The sequence below is a fragment of the Oncorhynchus mykiss genome, chromosome 7 (assembly GCF_057628025.1).
Source record: "Oncorhynchus mykiss isolate SJ-2025 chromosome 7, ASM5762802v1, whole genome shotgun sequence".
Lineage (NCBI taxonomy): Eukaryota > Metazoa > Chordata > Actinopteri > Salmoniformes > Salmonidae > Oncorhynchus > Oncorhynchus mykiss.
In genome coordinates, this window is record NC_143028.1 from 10,730,381 (window position 1) to 10,748,092 (window position 17,712).

Below are 17,712 nucleotides of genomic sequence, written 5' to 3' on the forward strand. Positions count from 1 at the left end.
TCACTCCTACTGCTATCATCCCTCTCTCTCTCTCTCTAAGCTGTGCTTTGCTCCTACTGTTATCATCTCTCTCTCTCTCTCTAAGCTGTGCTTCACTCCTACTGTTATCATCTCTCTCTCTCTCTCTAAGCTGTGCTTCACTCCTACTGTTATCATCCCTCTCTCTCTCTCTCTAAGCTGTGCTTCACTCCTACTGTTATCATCCCTCTCTCTCTCTCTAAGCTGTGCTTCACTCCTACTGTTATCATCTCTCTCTCTCTCTAAGCTGTGCTTCACTCCTACTGTTATCATCCCTCTCTCTCTAAGCTGTGCTTCACTCCTACTGTTATCATCTCTCTCTCTCTCTCTAAGCTGTGCTTCACTCCTACTGTTATCATCCCTCTCTCTCTCTCTCTAAGCTGTGCTTCACTCCTACTGTTATCATCCCTCTCTCTCTCTCTAAGCTGTGCTTCACTCCTACTGTTATCATCTCTCTCTCTCTCTAAACTGTGCTTCACTCCTACTGTTATCATCTCTCTCTCTCTCTCTAAGCTGTGCTTCACTCCTACTGTTATCATCCCTCTCCCTCTCTCTAAGCTGTGCTTCACTCCTACTGTTATCATCCCTCTCTCTCTCTAAGCTGTGCTTCACTCCTACTGTTATCATCCCTCTCTCTCTAAGCTGTGCTTCACTCCTACTGTTATCATCTCTCTCTCTCTAAGCTGTGCTTCGCTCCTACTGTTATCATCCCTCTCTCTCTCTAAGCTGTGCTTCACTCCTACTGTTATCATCCCTCTCTCTCTCTCTAAGCTGTGCTTCACTCCTACTGTTATCATCCCTCTCTCTCTCTCTAAGCTGTGCTTCGCTCCTACTGTTATCATCCCTTTCTCTCTCTCTAAGCTGTGCTTCACTCCTACTGTTATCATCCCTCTCTCTCTCTCTAAGCTGTGCTTCACTCCTACTGTTATCATCCCTCTCTCTCTCTAAGCTGTGCTTCACTCCTACTGTTATCATCCCTCTCTCTCTCTCTCTAAGCTGTGCTTCACTCCTACTGTTATCATCCCACTCTCTCTCTCTCTCTAAGCTGTGCTTCGCTCCTACTGTTATCATCCCTCTCTCTCTCTCTCTAAGCTGTGCTTCGCTCCTACTGTTATCATCCCTCTCTCTCTCTAAGCTGTGCTTCACTCCTACTGTTATCATCCCTCTCTCTCTCTCTCTAAGCTGTGCTTCACTCCTACTGTTATCATCCCACTCTCTCTCTCTCTCTAAGCTGTGCTTCACTCCTACTGTTATCATCCCACTCTCTCTCTCTCTAAGCTGTATTTCACTCCTACTGTTATCATCCCACTCTCTCTCTCTCTAAGCTGTGCTTCACTCCTACTGTTATCATCTCTCTCTCTCTCTCTAAGCTGTGCTTCACTCCTACTGTTATCATCCCTCTCTCTCTCTAAGCTGTGCTTCACTCCTACTGTTATCATCCCACTCTCTCTCTCTCTAAGCTGTGCTTCACTCCTACTGTTATCATCTCTCTCTCTCTCTCTAAGCTGTGCTTCACTCCTACTGTTATCATCCCTCTCTCTCTCTCTAAGCTGTGCTTCACTCCTACTGTTATCATCCCTCTCTCTCTCTCTCTAAGCTGTGCTTCACTCCTACTGTTATCATCTCTCTCTCTCTCTCTAAGCTGTGCTTCACTCCTACTGTTATCATCCCACTCTCTTTCTCTCTAAGCTGTGCTTCACTCCTACTGTTATCATCTCTCTCTCTCTAAGCTGTGCTTTGCTCCTACTGTTATCATCTCTCTCTCTCTCTCTAAGTTGTGCTTCACTCCTACTGTTATCATCCCTCTCTCTCTCTCTCTCTAAGCTGTGCTTCACTCCTACTGTTATCATCCCTCTCTCTCTCTCTAAGCTGTGCTTCACTCCTACTGTTATCATCCCTCTCTCTCTCTAAGCTGTGCTTCACTCCTACTGTTATCATCCCTCTCTCTCTCTCTAAGCTATGCTTCACTCCTACTGTTATCATCCCTCTCTCTCTCTCTAAGCTGTGCTTCACTCCTACTGTTATCATCCCTCTCTCTCTCTAAGCTGTGCTTCACTCCTACTGTTATCATCCCTCTCTCTCTCTAAGCTGTGCTTCACTCCTACTGTTATCATCCCTCTCTCTCTCTCTAAGCTGTGCTTCACTCCTACTGTTATCATCTCTCTCTCTCTAAGCTGTGCTTCACTCCTACTGTTATCATCCCTCTCTCTCTAAGCTGTGCTTCACTCCTACTGTTATCATCCCTCTCTCTCTCTCTCTAAGCTGTGCTTCACTCCTACTGTTATCATCCCTCTCTCTCTCTCTAAGCTGTGCTTCGCTCCTACTCGTCAGTTAGCAGAGCCTTTAACTGCTCCAACACCTTTGCCAAAGTCGATGGGAAAGTTACGCTACAATTTCTCTATTGGTTCTATACCTTTATTTATATACAATAGAATATTTGCATACAGTACTTTACAAGCCAATTACAGTGCAATCTTTTCAATTATTTATTGTTTAAAAAATAAAAATTAAGAGACAAATGTAAGTGTAGTTATAAATGTACTAATTTGTTTTTTCTCTCGTAGCATGTTATATTGTTATTATGATAATTTTTCTGTTTTTTGTTTTCGTTGGATGTTATTTTAGATGTTTGATTTAAGGCCAGCATTTCGTACTCTCAGTAGCCAATTACATATCTCATTTATTCTCTTACAGTTGTTGGGAAAACCTGTAGTTGTTTCATTATTCTGTATGTCGGTGTCAGTGCCGTTTTTAACATGTTAACCAAATGTCTGTCCTTGTCATCTCCTCTCTGACACACAGAACTGGCTCTTATCCATAGCCACATGACCATCACGTCATAACACCAATAATGGTGACTTTAGAATTGTTATGTCATGATTTCACGGTTATGACCAGCCTGTGTGGTTTTCTGTATGCATTAAGAGATGTAGCGAACCGTTAGCCAGGTTATATTGGTAAAGATTTTAGACAGCTGGAGCAAACACACAAAAGTGTCTTCAGAAACGTTACCTTTTCTGATATTAAGGTTATGTTGGCGTCTGTATTGGGATTTAAGCACAGGCACGACGTACCGTACAACTCTGAGGGGGCACTGGTGGTTAAATAATGTACACTCTTAGAGAAAAGGGTTCCAAACGGGTTCTTCAGCTGTCCCCATAGGAGAACCCTTTTGGGTTCCACGTAGAACCCTCCAATGGGGGACAGTCGAAGAACCCTTAAATGCTCTAGGTAGCATCTTTTTTCCGGGAGAGTTTATGAAGGTACTCTGAAGGTTAAATAAGGTATGAAGGTACTCTTTACAGTTACTGTAACCAGTGCTTGAAGAGGACGGCAGAAGGTGGCGGTACTGACTTTAATTCTACCGTTTGAGCCGGGATTCTGTAAGAGTTTCCATTATTCCGACAGAATGACGAGACTTGAAGACTCAGGTTAGCTCCGCATGGATAATGCCCTAGGCTTCAGTTCCAGGGGCTAACACAGTCTTGGGACGATGTACAGTGCCCCCTCAGTGGGAAGGTGCGTGGTGTCTCGGGGAGTCAGAACAATAGTTGCCTTAATTTGTCGTTTATACTGCCTACTGTTATAGATTAAGACGTGTTTGATATCATATCTGTTTGGTTTCTTTCTGCCAAAGTCAAGGCTTGTGTCATATATCATTTTACTTTGTGTGTGTGTGTGTGTGACACACACACACGTTCCTTTCAATGTTATCTACGTTCTCAAGGGTTCCTTGATGTTCCCTCTGTGACCACACAGCATTATTATTCCTGTCACATTATGATCCTCTCCAAAAGGAAAGACATAACTTGATCTGTGATTTACGCTTCTTTCATATTTTAGTTTTTAGGTTTATTTTTTTGTGAAGCTAAATGTATTAAATGTTCTGTTGTTAAATATACGACCCCTTGATTGAGTTTTAACACGCTGATTTCACACTGAAAAGGGTCAAAAAGACTACAACAATCAAATCGGGATGTCAGTCAGACCGATGAGGATGAGGATGATGAGGAATACTTTTCCCAGCTTGTCGTCGTATAAAGAGCCTGTCCAGTGTTTTTGATGAGAATTGATAGTCAGTGCAGAGTTATTATACGGATAGAGATGTAGTATTGACGCTAAAATGAGGCAAGTACAACTAACAGATTATATGGAGCACTTTTACAGTGGTAGACCCTTAGTGTCTGTCCTGCGAGAACCGTGATGCTTTTCATCAGACAGCTTCTTGTTTTGATACCAGACACACAGCTGCCCGCCGGGCACTCTGTTACATTGGCATTACTATGTCGTCTGGAGTTTTGACCACGTCATTGTTGTGACTGAGTCGTCTGGCGCTGTGTTGCTGTGTCATACAGCGTTACTCTGTCATCTGACGTGACCTTGTCATGTTGTGTCCATCTTTCCTGTTTACCTGTCTTAGTTAGAAAAAAGACTGTTGATATGTCCTGTTGTGTTAACTCTCCCCCAAGCCTTTTACAGCCAAATCGTTCCTAATGTTGTGTTAACTCTCCCCCAAGCCTTTTACAGCCAAATCGTTCCTAATGTTGTGTTAAATCTCCCCAAGCCTTTTACAGCCAAATCATTCTTGAAGTTGTATTAAATCTCCCCCAAGCCTTTCACAGCCAAATCGTTCCTGATGTGTTAAATCTCCCCCAAGCCTTTTACAGCCAAGTAATTCCTCATGTCTAGGGACAGGAGTTTTCCCTGACCATGTGAATTGCCCAGGATGGTTAGAACACATGGTCACGAAATACTCCTGTCCATACAACCTAATAATGCCTAATGTTATAGGCTAAGGTTAGAATAATGGTAGGCATAATATGATATGAACATAATATGTTTCCTAAAGGCTTTTGTCTAGTGTTTCCAGGGCTTGGCCCAGTGGCTTCTTGTCAGTGTGAGCAGGGTACACCCTGTAAGATTTGTATTTAGGCAAATCTTTAGACCCTTCTGGTCCTGCTCACCTAGTGGGTCCTGAACAAAACAGATACTTCTGCCCAGCAACCCAGCAACTGTGCCTTCTGATTGGTTACTTTTTTTAGTCTGATTAAAAGTAAAAGAAATTGAAACTGAAAATACGGAATTTGAATATGAGAGATTAGAGATTGAATAGGTAACAGTCCCAGATTAATGTATGAAGACTTGTATGTATTAAAAAAAATATTAGTCTGAAACCAAAACAAAACAACAACATATTTGTACCTCACACTTACCAAAACAAACATTCCAATGTTGTCATGGGCTACGATTTGAAAGGAAAATAATTAGCATACATTTCTACTACTTTGTATTGTTAATGTTAGACTATTTCATATGCATTATATAAAATAAACCGCCATATCAATTTTAATGTATAGATTTTGCAAATACTACCCTCTGTATGTAAGACCTAACTGTATCGGTAGCCTGTGTTATATAATATATTTATGCCCAATAAATGTTTAATTTTTTCTGACCTTGACTGAAACCTCTTGTTTTGTGTGTCATAGTTTGTTTGATTTCCTGTTCATACAGTGGTTATATGATATGCTTTGTGGTGGTAGGAAAAATACATGTATTTTTAACTAGGCAAGTCAGTTAAGAACAAATTCTTATTTACAATGACAGCCTATCCCAGATGACGCTGGGCCAATTGTTCACTGCCCTATGGGACAGTCACAGCCGGATGTGATGCAGCCTAGATTTGAACCAGGGACTGCAGTGACACCTCTTGCACTTAGACCGCTGTGCCAGTTGGGAGCAACCACATTGCGGTTGGTTAGATCCCATGTGCCGTTTTTTGCAGTTGGTCCCTTTGCCAGGCAGCAAAACTGCTCTAGGGGCCCAGCACTGGGACTGACCTGGTGCCTCTCAATGTGCTTGCTTGTGTGCCGTGTGTGCATGGAGGAGTGTTTGTGATGATGAGATAGTCAGGCAGTCAGACTCAACAGGGGACTGGTATTTATCACTGTCGTCACAACACTCTCTGAATAAGGAATAGTGTCATTTGGCTCTGGTCACTGTAGTGCACGATATATAGTGCCTTCGGAAAGTATTCAGACCACTTGACCTTTTCCACATTTTGTTACGTTACAGCCTTATTCTAAACTTGATTAAATAAATAGAAAATCCTCAGCAATCTATACACAATACCCCATAATGACAAAGCGAAAACAGGTTTTTAAAAATGTTTGCTAATTTATTAAATATAAAAACTTATTTATATAAGTATTAATACCCTTTGCTATGAGACTCAAATTTTTGCTCAGGTGCCTCCTGTTTCCATTGATCATCCTTGATGTTTCTACAACTTGATTGGAGTCCACCTGTGGTAGATTCAATTGATTGGACATGATTTGGAAAGACACACACCTGTCTATATAAGGTCCCACAGTTGACAGTGATGTCAGAGATAAAACCAAGCCATGAGGTTGAAGGAATTGTCCATAGAGCGCCGAGACAGGATTGTGTCAAGGCACAGATCTGGGGAAGGGTACCAAAACATTTCTGCAACATTGACGGTCCCCAAGAACACAGTGGCCTCCATCATTCTTAATGGATGAAGTTTGGAACCACCAAGACTTTTCCTAGAGTTGGCCGCCTGACGGAAGCCACTCCTCAGTTAAAGGCACATGAAAGCCCGCTTGGAGTTTGCCAAAAGGCACCTAAAGACTCAGACCATGAAAAACAAGATTTTCTGTCTGATGAAACCAATATTGAACTATTTGGCCTGAATGCCAAGTGTCACGTCTGGGGGAAACCTGGCATTGTCCCTAAGGTGAAGCATGGTGGTTCTTTTTCACTATATATTTTACCTCTTGGGGATGTCATTCGAAAACATAATGTTAACTTTTCACTGCTATGCGGATGACACACAGCTGTACATTTCAATGAAACATGGTGAAGCCCCAAAATTGCCCTTGCTAGAAGCCTGTGTTTCAGACATAAGAAAGTGTATGGCTGCAAACTTTCTACTTTTAAACTCTGACAAAACAGAGATGCTTGTTCTAGGTCCAGATCTTCTGTTGAATCTGACAATTAATCTTAATGGTTGTACAGTCGTCTCAAATAAAACTGTGAAGGACCTCGGCGTTACTCTGGACCCTGATCTCTCTTTTGACGAACATATCAAGACTGTTTCAAGGACAGCTTTTTTCCATCTACGTAACATTGCAAAAATCAGAAACTTTCTTTCCAAAAATGATGCAGAAAAATTAATCCGTGCTTTTGTTACTTCTAGGTTAGACTACTGCAATGCTCTACTTTCCGGCTACCTGGATAAAGCACTAAATAAACTTCAGTTAGTGCTAAACACGGCTGCTAGAATCCTGACTAGAACCAAAAAATTGGATCATATTACTCCAGTGCTAGCCTCTCTACACTGGCTTCCTGTCAAGGCAAGGGCTGATTTCAAGTTTTTACTGCTAACCTACAAAGCAGTACATGGGCTTGCTCCTACCTATCTCTCTGATTTGGTCCTGCCGAACATACCTACACGTACGCTACGGTCACAAGACGCAGGCCTCCTAATTGTCCCTAGAATTTCTAAGCAAACAGCTGGAGGCAGGGCTTTCTCCTATAGAGCTCAATTTTTATGGAATGGTCTGCCTACCCATCTGAGAGACGCAAACTCGGTCTCAACCTTTAAGTCTTTACTGAAGACTCATCTTTTCAGTGGGTCATATGATTGAGTGTAGTCTGGCACAGGAGTGTGAAGGTAAACGGAAAGGCTCTGGAGCAACGAACCGCCCTTGTTGTCTCTGCCTGGCCGGTTCCCCTCTTTCCACTGGGATTCTCTGCCTCTAACCCTATTACAGGGGCTGAGTCACTGGCTTACTAGGGCTCTTTCATACCATCACTTGAGTGGGTTGAGTCACTGATGTGATCTTCCAGTCTGGGTTGGCGCCCCCCCTTGGGTTGTGCCGTGGCAGAGATCTTTGGTAAGTTGGTGGTTGAAGATTTCCCTCTAGTGGTGTGGGGGCTGTGCTTTGGCAAAGTGGGTGGGGTTATATCCTTCCTGTTTGGCCCTGTCCGGGGGTGTCATCGGATGGGGCCACAGTGTCTCCTGACCCCTCCTGTCTCAGCCTCCAGTATTTATTCTGCAGTAGTTTATGTGTCGGGGGGCTAGGGTCAGTTTGTTATATCTGGAGTACATCTCCTGTCTTATCCGGTGTCCTGTGTGAATTTAAGTATGCTCTCTCTAATTATCTCTTTCTTTCTCTCTCTCTGAGGACCTGAGCCCTAGGACCATGCCTCAGGACTACCTGGCATGATGACTCCTTGCTGTCCCCAGTCCACCTGGCCGTGCTGCTGCTCCAGTTTCAACTGTTCTGCCTGCGGCTATGGAATCCTGACCTGTTCACCGTGCTACCTGTCCCAGTCCTATTATTTGACCATGCTGGTCATTTATGAACATTTGAACATCTTGGCCATGTTCTGTTATAATCTCCACCCATCACAGCCAGAAGAGAACTGGCCACCCCTTATAGCCTGGTTCTTCCCTAGGTTTCTTCCCAGGTTTTGGCCTTTCTAGGGAGTTTTTCCTAGCCAACGTGCTTCAACACCTGCATTGCTTGCTGTTTGGGGTTTTAGGCTGGGTTTCTGTACAGCACTTTGAGATATCAGCTGATGTACGAAGGGCTATATACAGTGCCTTGCGAAAGTATTCGGCCCCCTTGAACTTTGCGACCTTTTGCCACATTTCAGGCTTCAAACATAAAGATATAAAACTGTATTTTTTTGTGAAGAATCAACAACAAGTGGGACACAATCATGAAGTGGAACGACATCTATTGGATATTTCAAACTTTTTGTAACAAATCAAGAACTGAAAAATTGGGCGTGCAAAATTATTCAGCCCCTTTACTTTCAGTGCAGCAATCTCTCTCCAGAAGTTCAGTGAGGATCTCTGAATGATCCAATGTTGACCTAAATGACTAATGAGGATAAATACAATCCACCTGTGTGTAATCAAGTCTCCGTATAAATGCACCTGCACTGTGATAGTCTCAGAGGTCCGTTAAAAGCGCAGAGAGCATCATGAAGAACAAGGAACACACCAGGCAGGTCCGAGATACTGTTGTGAAGAAGTTTAAAGCCGGATTTGGATACAAAAAGATTTCCCAAGCTTTAAACATCCCAAGGAGCACTGTGCAAGCGATAATATTGAAATGGAAGGAGTATCAGACCATTTGCAAATCTACCAAGACCTGGCCGTCCCTCTAAACTTTCAGCTCATACAAGGATAAGACTGATCAGAGATGCAGCCAAGAGGCCCATGATCACTCTGGATGAACTGCAGAGATCTACAGCTGAGGTGGGAGACTCTGTCCATAGGACAACAATCAGTCGTATATTGCACAAATCTGGCCTTTATGGAAGAGTGGCAAGAAGAAAGCCATTTCTTAAAGATATCCATAAAAAGTGTATTTTAAAGTTTGCCACAAGCCACCTGGGAGACACACCAAACATGTGGAAGAAGGTGCTCTGGTCAGATGAAACCAAAATTGAACTTTTTGGCAACAATGCAAAACGTTATGTTTGGTGTAAAAGCAACACAGCTGAACACACCATCCCCACTGTCAAACATGGTGGTGGCAGCATCATGGTTTGGGCCTGCTTTTCTTCAGCAGGGACAGGGAAGATGGTTAAAATTGATGGGAAGATGGATGGAGCCAAATACAGGACCATTCTGGAAGAAAACCTGATGGAGTCTGCAAAAGACCTGAGACTGGGACGGAGATTTGTCTTCCAACAAGACAATGATCCAAAACATAAAGCAAAATCTACAATGGAATGGTTCAAAAATAAACATATCCAGGTGTTAGAATGGCCAAGTCAAAGTCCAGACCTGAATCCAATCGAGAATCTGTGGAAAGAACTGAAAACTGCTGTTCACAAATGCTCTCCATCCAACCTCACGGAGCTCAAGAAGTTTTGCAAGGAGGAATGGGAAAAAATGTCAGTCTCTCGATGTGCAAAACTGATAGAGACATACCCCAAGCGACTTACAGCTGTAATCGCAGCAAAAGGTGGCGCTACAAAGTATTAACTTAAGGGGGCTGAATAATTTTGCACGCCCAATTTTTCAGTTTTTGATTTGTTAAAAAAGTTTGAAATATCCAATAAATGTCGTTCCACTTCATGATTGTGTCCCACTTGTTGTTGATTCTTCACAAAAAAATACAGTTTTATATATTTATGTTTGAAGCCTGAAATGTGGCAAAAGGTCGCAAAGTTCAAGGGGGCCGAATACTTTCGCAAGGCACTGTACATACATTTGATTTGGTGGCAGCATCATGCTGTGGGGATGTTTTTCAGTGGCAGAGATTGGGAGACTAGTCAGGATCGAGGCAAAGATGAATAGAGCAAAGTACAGAGAGATCCTTGATGAAAACCTGCTACAGAGCGCTCAGGACCTCAGACTGGGGCGAAGGTTCACCTACCAACAGGAAAACGACCTTAAGCACACAGCAAAGACAACGCAAGTGGCTTCGGGACAAGATTCTGAATGTCCTTGAGTGGCACAGCCAGAGCCCGGACTTGAACCATCTCTGGAGAGACCTGAAAATAGCTGTGCAGCGACGCTCCCCATCCGACATGACAGAGCTTGAGAGGATCTGCAGAGAAGAATGGGAGAAACCAAATACAGGTGTGCCAAGCTTGTAGCGTCATACCCAAGAAGACTCGAGGCTGTAATCACTGCCAAAGATGCTTAAACAAAGTACTGAGTAAAGGGTCTGAATAGTTATGTAAACGTGATATTTCAGTTATTTATTTAATAAATTAGCTAACATTTCTAAAAAACATTTTTTGCTTTGTCATTATGGGGTATTGTGTGTAGATTGAAGAGGGGGAAAAATAACAATTAAATCAATTTTAGGATACGGCTGTAACCTAACAAAATTTGGAAAAAAGTCAAGGGGTCTGAATACTTTCCGAAGGTACTGTAGGGAATAAGGTAGCATTTGAGGTACAGCCAGACATGAATCACATCTATAATCCAGCCGACGCTGTGAAAATATGCAACCTTCACATTCAGTTTTAGGGAGAATCTCCTATTTAATGGCCACTATAACCCTGACTGAACTGTGTGTCTGGAGAAGAGACCAGCGGGGAGGGGAGATGCACAAAAGCACATGCAGCCTCTTCTTCGACACACTGATTTGTGCAGGAACATTGCCATCGATCCTCTCTCACTCTCTTTGTCTTTCTATCTCTCTTTACCTTTCTCTTCTCTCTCAGCCTTCCTCTCACGTTCTGTCTCTCTCTGTCTCTCCCTCTCTCGCTCCCCTCCGTCTCTCAGTGTGTGTTTGTTTGAGTGTGTGTGTGCACGCGCCTGTGTCCAGCAATAGCTTGTGATTTATTCCCAAGCGGCCTCGATAGCATCTCACTGGATAACAGGAGGCATTAAATCACAGAAATAAAATTATTCCTCCTGTCTCTGAGACACACACACTGCATCTCACAAGTGATGCAGAGTAACTCATTGACTCTTTCTATATCTATAATTTCTGAATCAATCTTTTCTCAAGTGGTCTCTTACTTCCAAGTTCCTCTCTCTCTGACTCATCTTACCTCATTCATTCATTTCTACACTCCTCATATTCTATGTACCACCATCAATGTCTTTCTCACTTTCCTTCTTCCTCTTTCCATCCCTCGTTTCTCTCTCTGACCTCTTTCTTTCCCTTTCTCCTCCTGTCCTTACTCTGTCTTATAGGACTTTTTGATCAGGCAACTCAGAAAGCCTCAGATGCGACAGAAGGGTCCTTTGAACCTAACTTGAAGATGGTTGTCACTTGTTACCACAACCACAATGTCAAAATTGTCTTGTCTTAAAATTCATGAACACAAAAGTGTACTTTTCAGTCTTAAATTAAGGTTAGGGTTAGGCATAAGGTTAGCAGTGTGGTAAAGGTTAGAGTTATGCTTAAAATTCTATTTTAAGAAGAGAAATTGTAGAAATAGGCGGGGTGTAGCCATAATTATGGCTGTGAGAACTAGTGACGACCATTGAGGATGGGTGGCTTTGAGGCTGCCTGATTTAAAGGCACTGAGACGAGAGGAAAGCAGAGGAGGTGAAATAAGAGAGGAGAAGATGGGGGAGAGGTGAGGATGAAATCTGTGTGTTTGTAGGCTACCCATGTGTGCACCTCTCAGTCATGACGGAGTTAAACTACTTATGTCTGAAATTTAAAAAATGACACGTAAACAATGTTGAATCATTTTTATCTCCCGGAATGAGTTCAGACCAAGTTGGCAACCTGATGATATGGATCAATATTAAAATACATACAGTGTTTTCTTCCATTATAGTTTGTAAAGGCATAGTACAGATTATTATAGCGGTACAAACATGGATACATAGTTAAGCGTTACATTAATTTGGGCTGAAGCGCCATGTCTGTAGTTGCATTTCCACATTTTAAGTCTTTTTCCAGGCGATGTTTGTGGTTCATATTTGCAGATTGGTTCTGCAGTCCTTACTTGTAGTCTTTAAGTCCATACCCAGCCTGGTCTCATAGACTAGACGTAACATTGTAAATTAAAATCTGGGACACTCAAATTAGTATGATATGTAACGTTTTGTATGGTTACATAAGACAGATGGTTACTCAAGATAAAAATGAAATACAGTGCATTCAGAAAATATTCAGTTCCCTTGACTTTCCCCCCCCCCCAAAAGTCACTCCTCAGTAAATTGCACATGACAGCCCGCTTGGAGTTTGCCAAAAGGCACCTAAAGGACTCTCAGACCATGAGAAAAAAGATTCTCTGGTCTGATGAAAGCAAGATTGAACTCTTTGGCCTGAATGCCAAGAGTCACGTCTGGAGGACGTACTGAGCAAATGGTACTGAGTACTGAGTACTGAGTAAAGGTTCTGAATACTTATGGAAATGTGATATTTTAGTTTTTTCTAATAAATTAGCAAACCTTTCTAAAAAACCTGCTTTTGCTTTGTCATTATCGGGTATTGTGTGTAGATTGATGATGAAAAAACAAACAATTTAATCAATTTTAGAATAAGGCTGTAATGTAACAAAATGTGGAAAAAGTCAAGGGGTCTGAATACTTTCCAAATGCACTGTAGGATGATGAGTACGTGTATAATGCAGATGTCTAGTAACCCAAAGGTTGCGAGTTCAAATCTCATGATGGACAACTTTAGCACATTAGCAACTTTTCAACTACTTACTACTTTTTAGGTACTATGCAAAGTCACAATAATCACAAGAATGGCTTGGATTATTGTGACTTTGCCATTGTAATTGTTTGTAAACTTGTATAGTCAAATTAATCTATGATCGTATGCTATCCATTTGTTTGCATGCTGTTCTTTGTATGACATTTTAATATTTGATTATTAACCAATGATATTAGGCCACTCCTGGCCATGATTACAGACACCTGTGTCTTTTGACACTATATAAACGAGTCATCCCGCAGTGTTTGTGATTATACCCTGATGAAGACAGCGTGGCTGTCGAAACGTTGGTATTACATTTTTGCATCTGAGCTCCTAGAGTGTGCGGCTCTCTTTTATTTTCAAGTTTCTACTCCGCTAGCCAGCACCTCGTCTTAATAGGTGTGCGTTTCTTTTTTTCTTCTAGATCACTATGCAACTACTTAGCATTTTAGCTAACCCTTCCCCTAACCTTAACCTTTTAACCTAACTCCTAAACGTCACCATAACCTTAATCCCTAGCCTAGCTAACATTAGCCACCTAGCTACAATTCGTTACGTATCATATGTTTTGCAAATTCGGAGCATATTGTATACATTTCAGATTCGTGTTGCAGATTCATAACATATTGTACGTTTAGCAAATTTGTAACATATAATACGAATTCTAATTCATAACATATCATATGAAATGAATGATGGACATCCACAAATGAATACATACCATATGAAACGTAACATATTATACTAAATGGAGTGTCTCGGATTTATGTACAGAATAACATGAAATGCTCCTGGAGTCCTGGTTGCCATGTCAGAATTCTGGAGTCCAAGGCAGTGGCTGCTTTGTAAGTACTTATAAGATAAGCCAAGACTAATACCAATCAGATTGAACTGTTACTAAGCTGCTATTTACAGAGTAAGGCTGGCGGTATAATTAGCCTACTGTACATGCTATCATAGCAAAAAAATGTTACCTATATCTACACACACTGCCAAACACACCAACACAGTCACTCACCATAAACACACACACACACCAACACACGACGTCACTCACCATAAATACACATACCCCAACACACCCAATCACTCAACATAAACAAACACACACACAGTACTCCAGTCCCTCTCTCTCAGGGTACAGAGAAGTGCATCACGGTCTACAGTGCTTTTCTTTGTCATCCAGAATACAGTTCACATATCAGTTAAGGCAAGCGTAATAACTATTTTGGTTTGTGTGTGTGTGCTTGTGTGTTGCATGTGTGATTTGTAGAAAATACATAGGTGTCCGTTTCAAGAGCTGTTTAATAGTTTTTGTTGCTAATGGTGTGCTTCTTTTTGGGTGACAGAAACGCCTTATAAATATTTTATAAAACATGTTCTCAAACGCCTTTGTCTGTCTTTGCCGGGCGAGTTGTGACATCAAAGCGACAGTCTTATTCAGAGTCCTTGAGGCTAATTCAATTAATATGTTCAACGCAAGGGCAGGGCGGACTGACCAAATTTCAATCAATAATCAACGTCCATGGACGTTATGCGTAAGCCGGTGCTCTCTTGGATTAAAGACCAATGAATCCTTGATGGTCCATAATGGTGCCTGTTTGAGTTTGATCAACCAGGGAAAGCAGTGGTCACTGATGAGAAACACACAAGAAGAGTTTGATCACAACAACTACATGTCAAAATCAGAGAAGTATATATCTAGCGCCCATTCCCCCTCCAAATTGGCTACAGTCACAGGCTAACAGTGGACTCTGTCCAGGCAGGTGAACTCTCTCCTTTGACAGTGCTTGCTGTTCTCCCTCTGGGTGGTTGAGTCTCCTGTAGACCAAACAGTTGGGCAGCAGCTGACCGGTACTTCCTAGACATGGTGTTATAGAGGACAGGGTTGATGGCAGCCGAGAGATAGAAGAGGACAGTGGAAACAAGGGAGCAGTACTGGGTGAAGAGAGACCAGAGAGGAGAGGAGCCCTCTGAGGAATGGGACATAAGGTAACGATGCAAGTGGAAAGGCAGCCAGCACAGGACGAAGGCAAAGACCACTACAGCTGGAGAGAGAGAGAGAGAGAGGGAGAGGGGAGACAGATAATAAATGTTTGTAATATTGGATTTCTCCTTTTATGCTAATAATAATAGAGGGGGGAGTGGGAAGGGGGAATTGAGGGAGGAGGGGAGGCACATACAATTAATTCCAACCATAAAACATTAAATGCAAACATCAGTAATATTATTTTTTTCAGAGAGAGAAATGGCAGAAAGGGGTATGAGGGGAAACTATAGTTATGCCTAATTAAATTACTTTGGTAAAGCTTTACACGACTGGCTGTTACCATGGTTATTAGGTTACTGTGCTGACTGTATAAACTTATACACAGCTTGACGTTATATCTACATTATTTACATTATCATTGTCTTGTTACAATGTTTGATTGATTTAATTCGTATCGGAACCAATATTTTTCCTTTTTTAAATGTCTCCAATTCTGTGGCCTTTTTAAAATATTATAAACATCTCAATTATGCCGTGGTTAAAACATGGTTTTGAATATGAGCAACATGTATTGCACCCTACCTAACATCTTGACGGTCTGTCTGTTGCTCTTGTCCCTGTGTGCTACGTTAGCTCCAATACTGTTCTCTCTCCGTCTCTTCCACAACCTTCGTCCAATCAAACTGTACACCACAGTCAAACAAAACACCGGCAGGAAGAAAAACACAGAGCTAACCAACGCCATGGCGGCTAGAAGCCCAGACTCAACCGCGTACTGAGTGGGTTTACACTCGCTAGTGTCTATCTCTGTCTGTCCTTCCGCCCCACCAGCAGTCACAGAGTTTCCCGCCGCTGGGCGAGTCTCGTGCTCCACTCCCACCAGAACGAAGACAGGTCCCGCGCTCAACAGCGACACGAGCCAGAGAAAGATGATGAGCGCACGAACGCGTCGCTTGGTGACCAGGCGTTTGGCGCGAAGTGGGAAGCAGATGGCCAGGTACCGCTCCACGGACAGAGCGGTTATATTCAAAATGGTTGAATAAGTGCAGCACTCACTAACGAACTGAAACAGCTTACAGAATGTATCTCCAAATATCCATGGCCTGTACTTCCATAACCGATACACATCAGGGGGCATACAGAGGAATATCAACAGGTCTGAGACAGCCATGCTACATAAGTAGAGGTTAGTGGTTGTTCTCATGTCTCTGTACTTAGACACGACCAGTATAGTCATTACATTTCCGGTCACTCCCGCCAGGAACAGGAGAGCACAGGTGATGGTGATTCCCATTAGAACGGGGATGGGGAAGAGGTTTTCGGGGGGCACGGGACCCCGGTAGCTCCCGTTAAAGTAGTAGTTCCAGTAGTTCTCCTCCCAGCTGCAGTTAACGGGAGAGAGACAGTCAGTTCGGTTCGGCCAGGAGCGCATGCTGCCAGCGGGTCATTCACGCGGCTGGAGGTTCTCCTTGGGGCGGCTGGCGTGCTCCTCTTGTCTCCGCATGTCCTCTATTCCTATTGAGTGCGTGTGTGTGATGCGTAAAGGATCTTATGGTTTTAAGCTCCTAGTCCGCCTCTATTTTAGAACAGTCTTGCACTGAAGCAATAAAACACACCTTCCCATCTTGTCTTCCATTTACAAAAGTATTTTACTTGTAAGAAATAAAGTATAGCCTTTGAATGTTATTAAATATATCACAAGCTAAAATTCATGTCTGAAGAAAGAAAATAATACTCGAGCATCCGTTGAGCGCATTGTACAAAAGTATTAAACAAACTTGAATAGGATCTGATATTCATTTTCCTATGGTATTGTTAGGGCTATATATTGGTCTAAATTACATAGATACATTTTTTTAAATCGATAAATGATGAGCGAGAAAAGACGACCTTCTAAAACAACATCCTCCAAAAAGTGTCCCTCTCTTGCTCTGTCCCCTTCATGCGCTCTTATGCGTCAGATGAAAACACGGTAACCTAGACTGAAGGTGAGTCACAGTCAGGGTTTTGTGATGTGACTCTGGAAAGCTCCTCCAACCACTCAGCCAAGAGAAATGGGTAAACAACAAAAACATCCAAACAACATCAACATCCTCTATGAGTCTGTGACATTGAATATTATGGTTTCAGAAATGCAGTCCACATTTCTCTCTCTCTTTCTCTTTCTCTCTCTCTCTCTCTCTCTCTGGAACCTCCATGTAAGATCAATAGATCGATGTCCTCCTCTGTGATTTGATGAGAAATCTCTAAAGAGAAAAAACAACGTTTTTAAATATGGCACATTCACACCTCACACACATGCACATGCTCTAGTTTTTCTCATAATTGAATGGAGCAGAAACAACTGTCACAACTGAAAAACAGAGGGAGAGAGAGTGTGAAGGAGGGCAGCCGAGAGAGAGGGAGGGGGTCCTACTGGTAGCCCTAGCTTAGATCTAGCACGCCACCTAATGGTTAAAGCAAAGCCGGTGTGTGTGTGTTCGTGTTTGTGGGTGTTTGTGTGCGTGTGTGTTTCTGTGTGTGGCCAACAGTATG

At 42.5% G+C, this 17,712-nt stretch overlaps 1 protein-coding gene across 1 annotated transcript; it reads right to left on the bottom strand.

The window, feature by feature from the left end:
* Positions 1–12,213: 12,213 nt before the first annotated feature.
* Positions 12,214–17,508, bottom strand: LOC110495701 (growth hormone secretagogue receptor type 1). The gene is made up of 2 exons (XM_021571087.3): positions 15,760–17,508; positions 12,214–15,235 (listed from the first exon to the last, which is right to left on the bottom strand). Exons 1-2 carry the CDS (start codon positions 16,607–16,609, stop codon positions 14,922–14,924), a joined length of 1,164 nt encoding a protein of 387 aa, XP_021426762.2. The 5' UTR covers positions 16,610–17,508; the 3' UTR covers positions 12,214–14,921.
* Between the last annotated feature and the right edge of the window lie 204 nt (positions 17,509–17,712).

Coding starts and splice junctions, on each gene's coding strand:
- LOC110495701 (XM_021571087.3), bottom strand. CDS start 16,609: ATGCGCTCCTGGCCGAACCGAACTGACTGTCTCTCTCCCGTTAACTGC. Junction 15,236..15,759: donor ACAGACCGTCAAGATGTTAG/GTAGGGTGCAAT, acceptor CTCTCTCTCCAG/CTGTAGTGGTCTTTGCCTTC.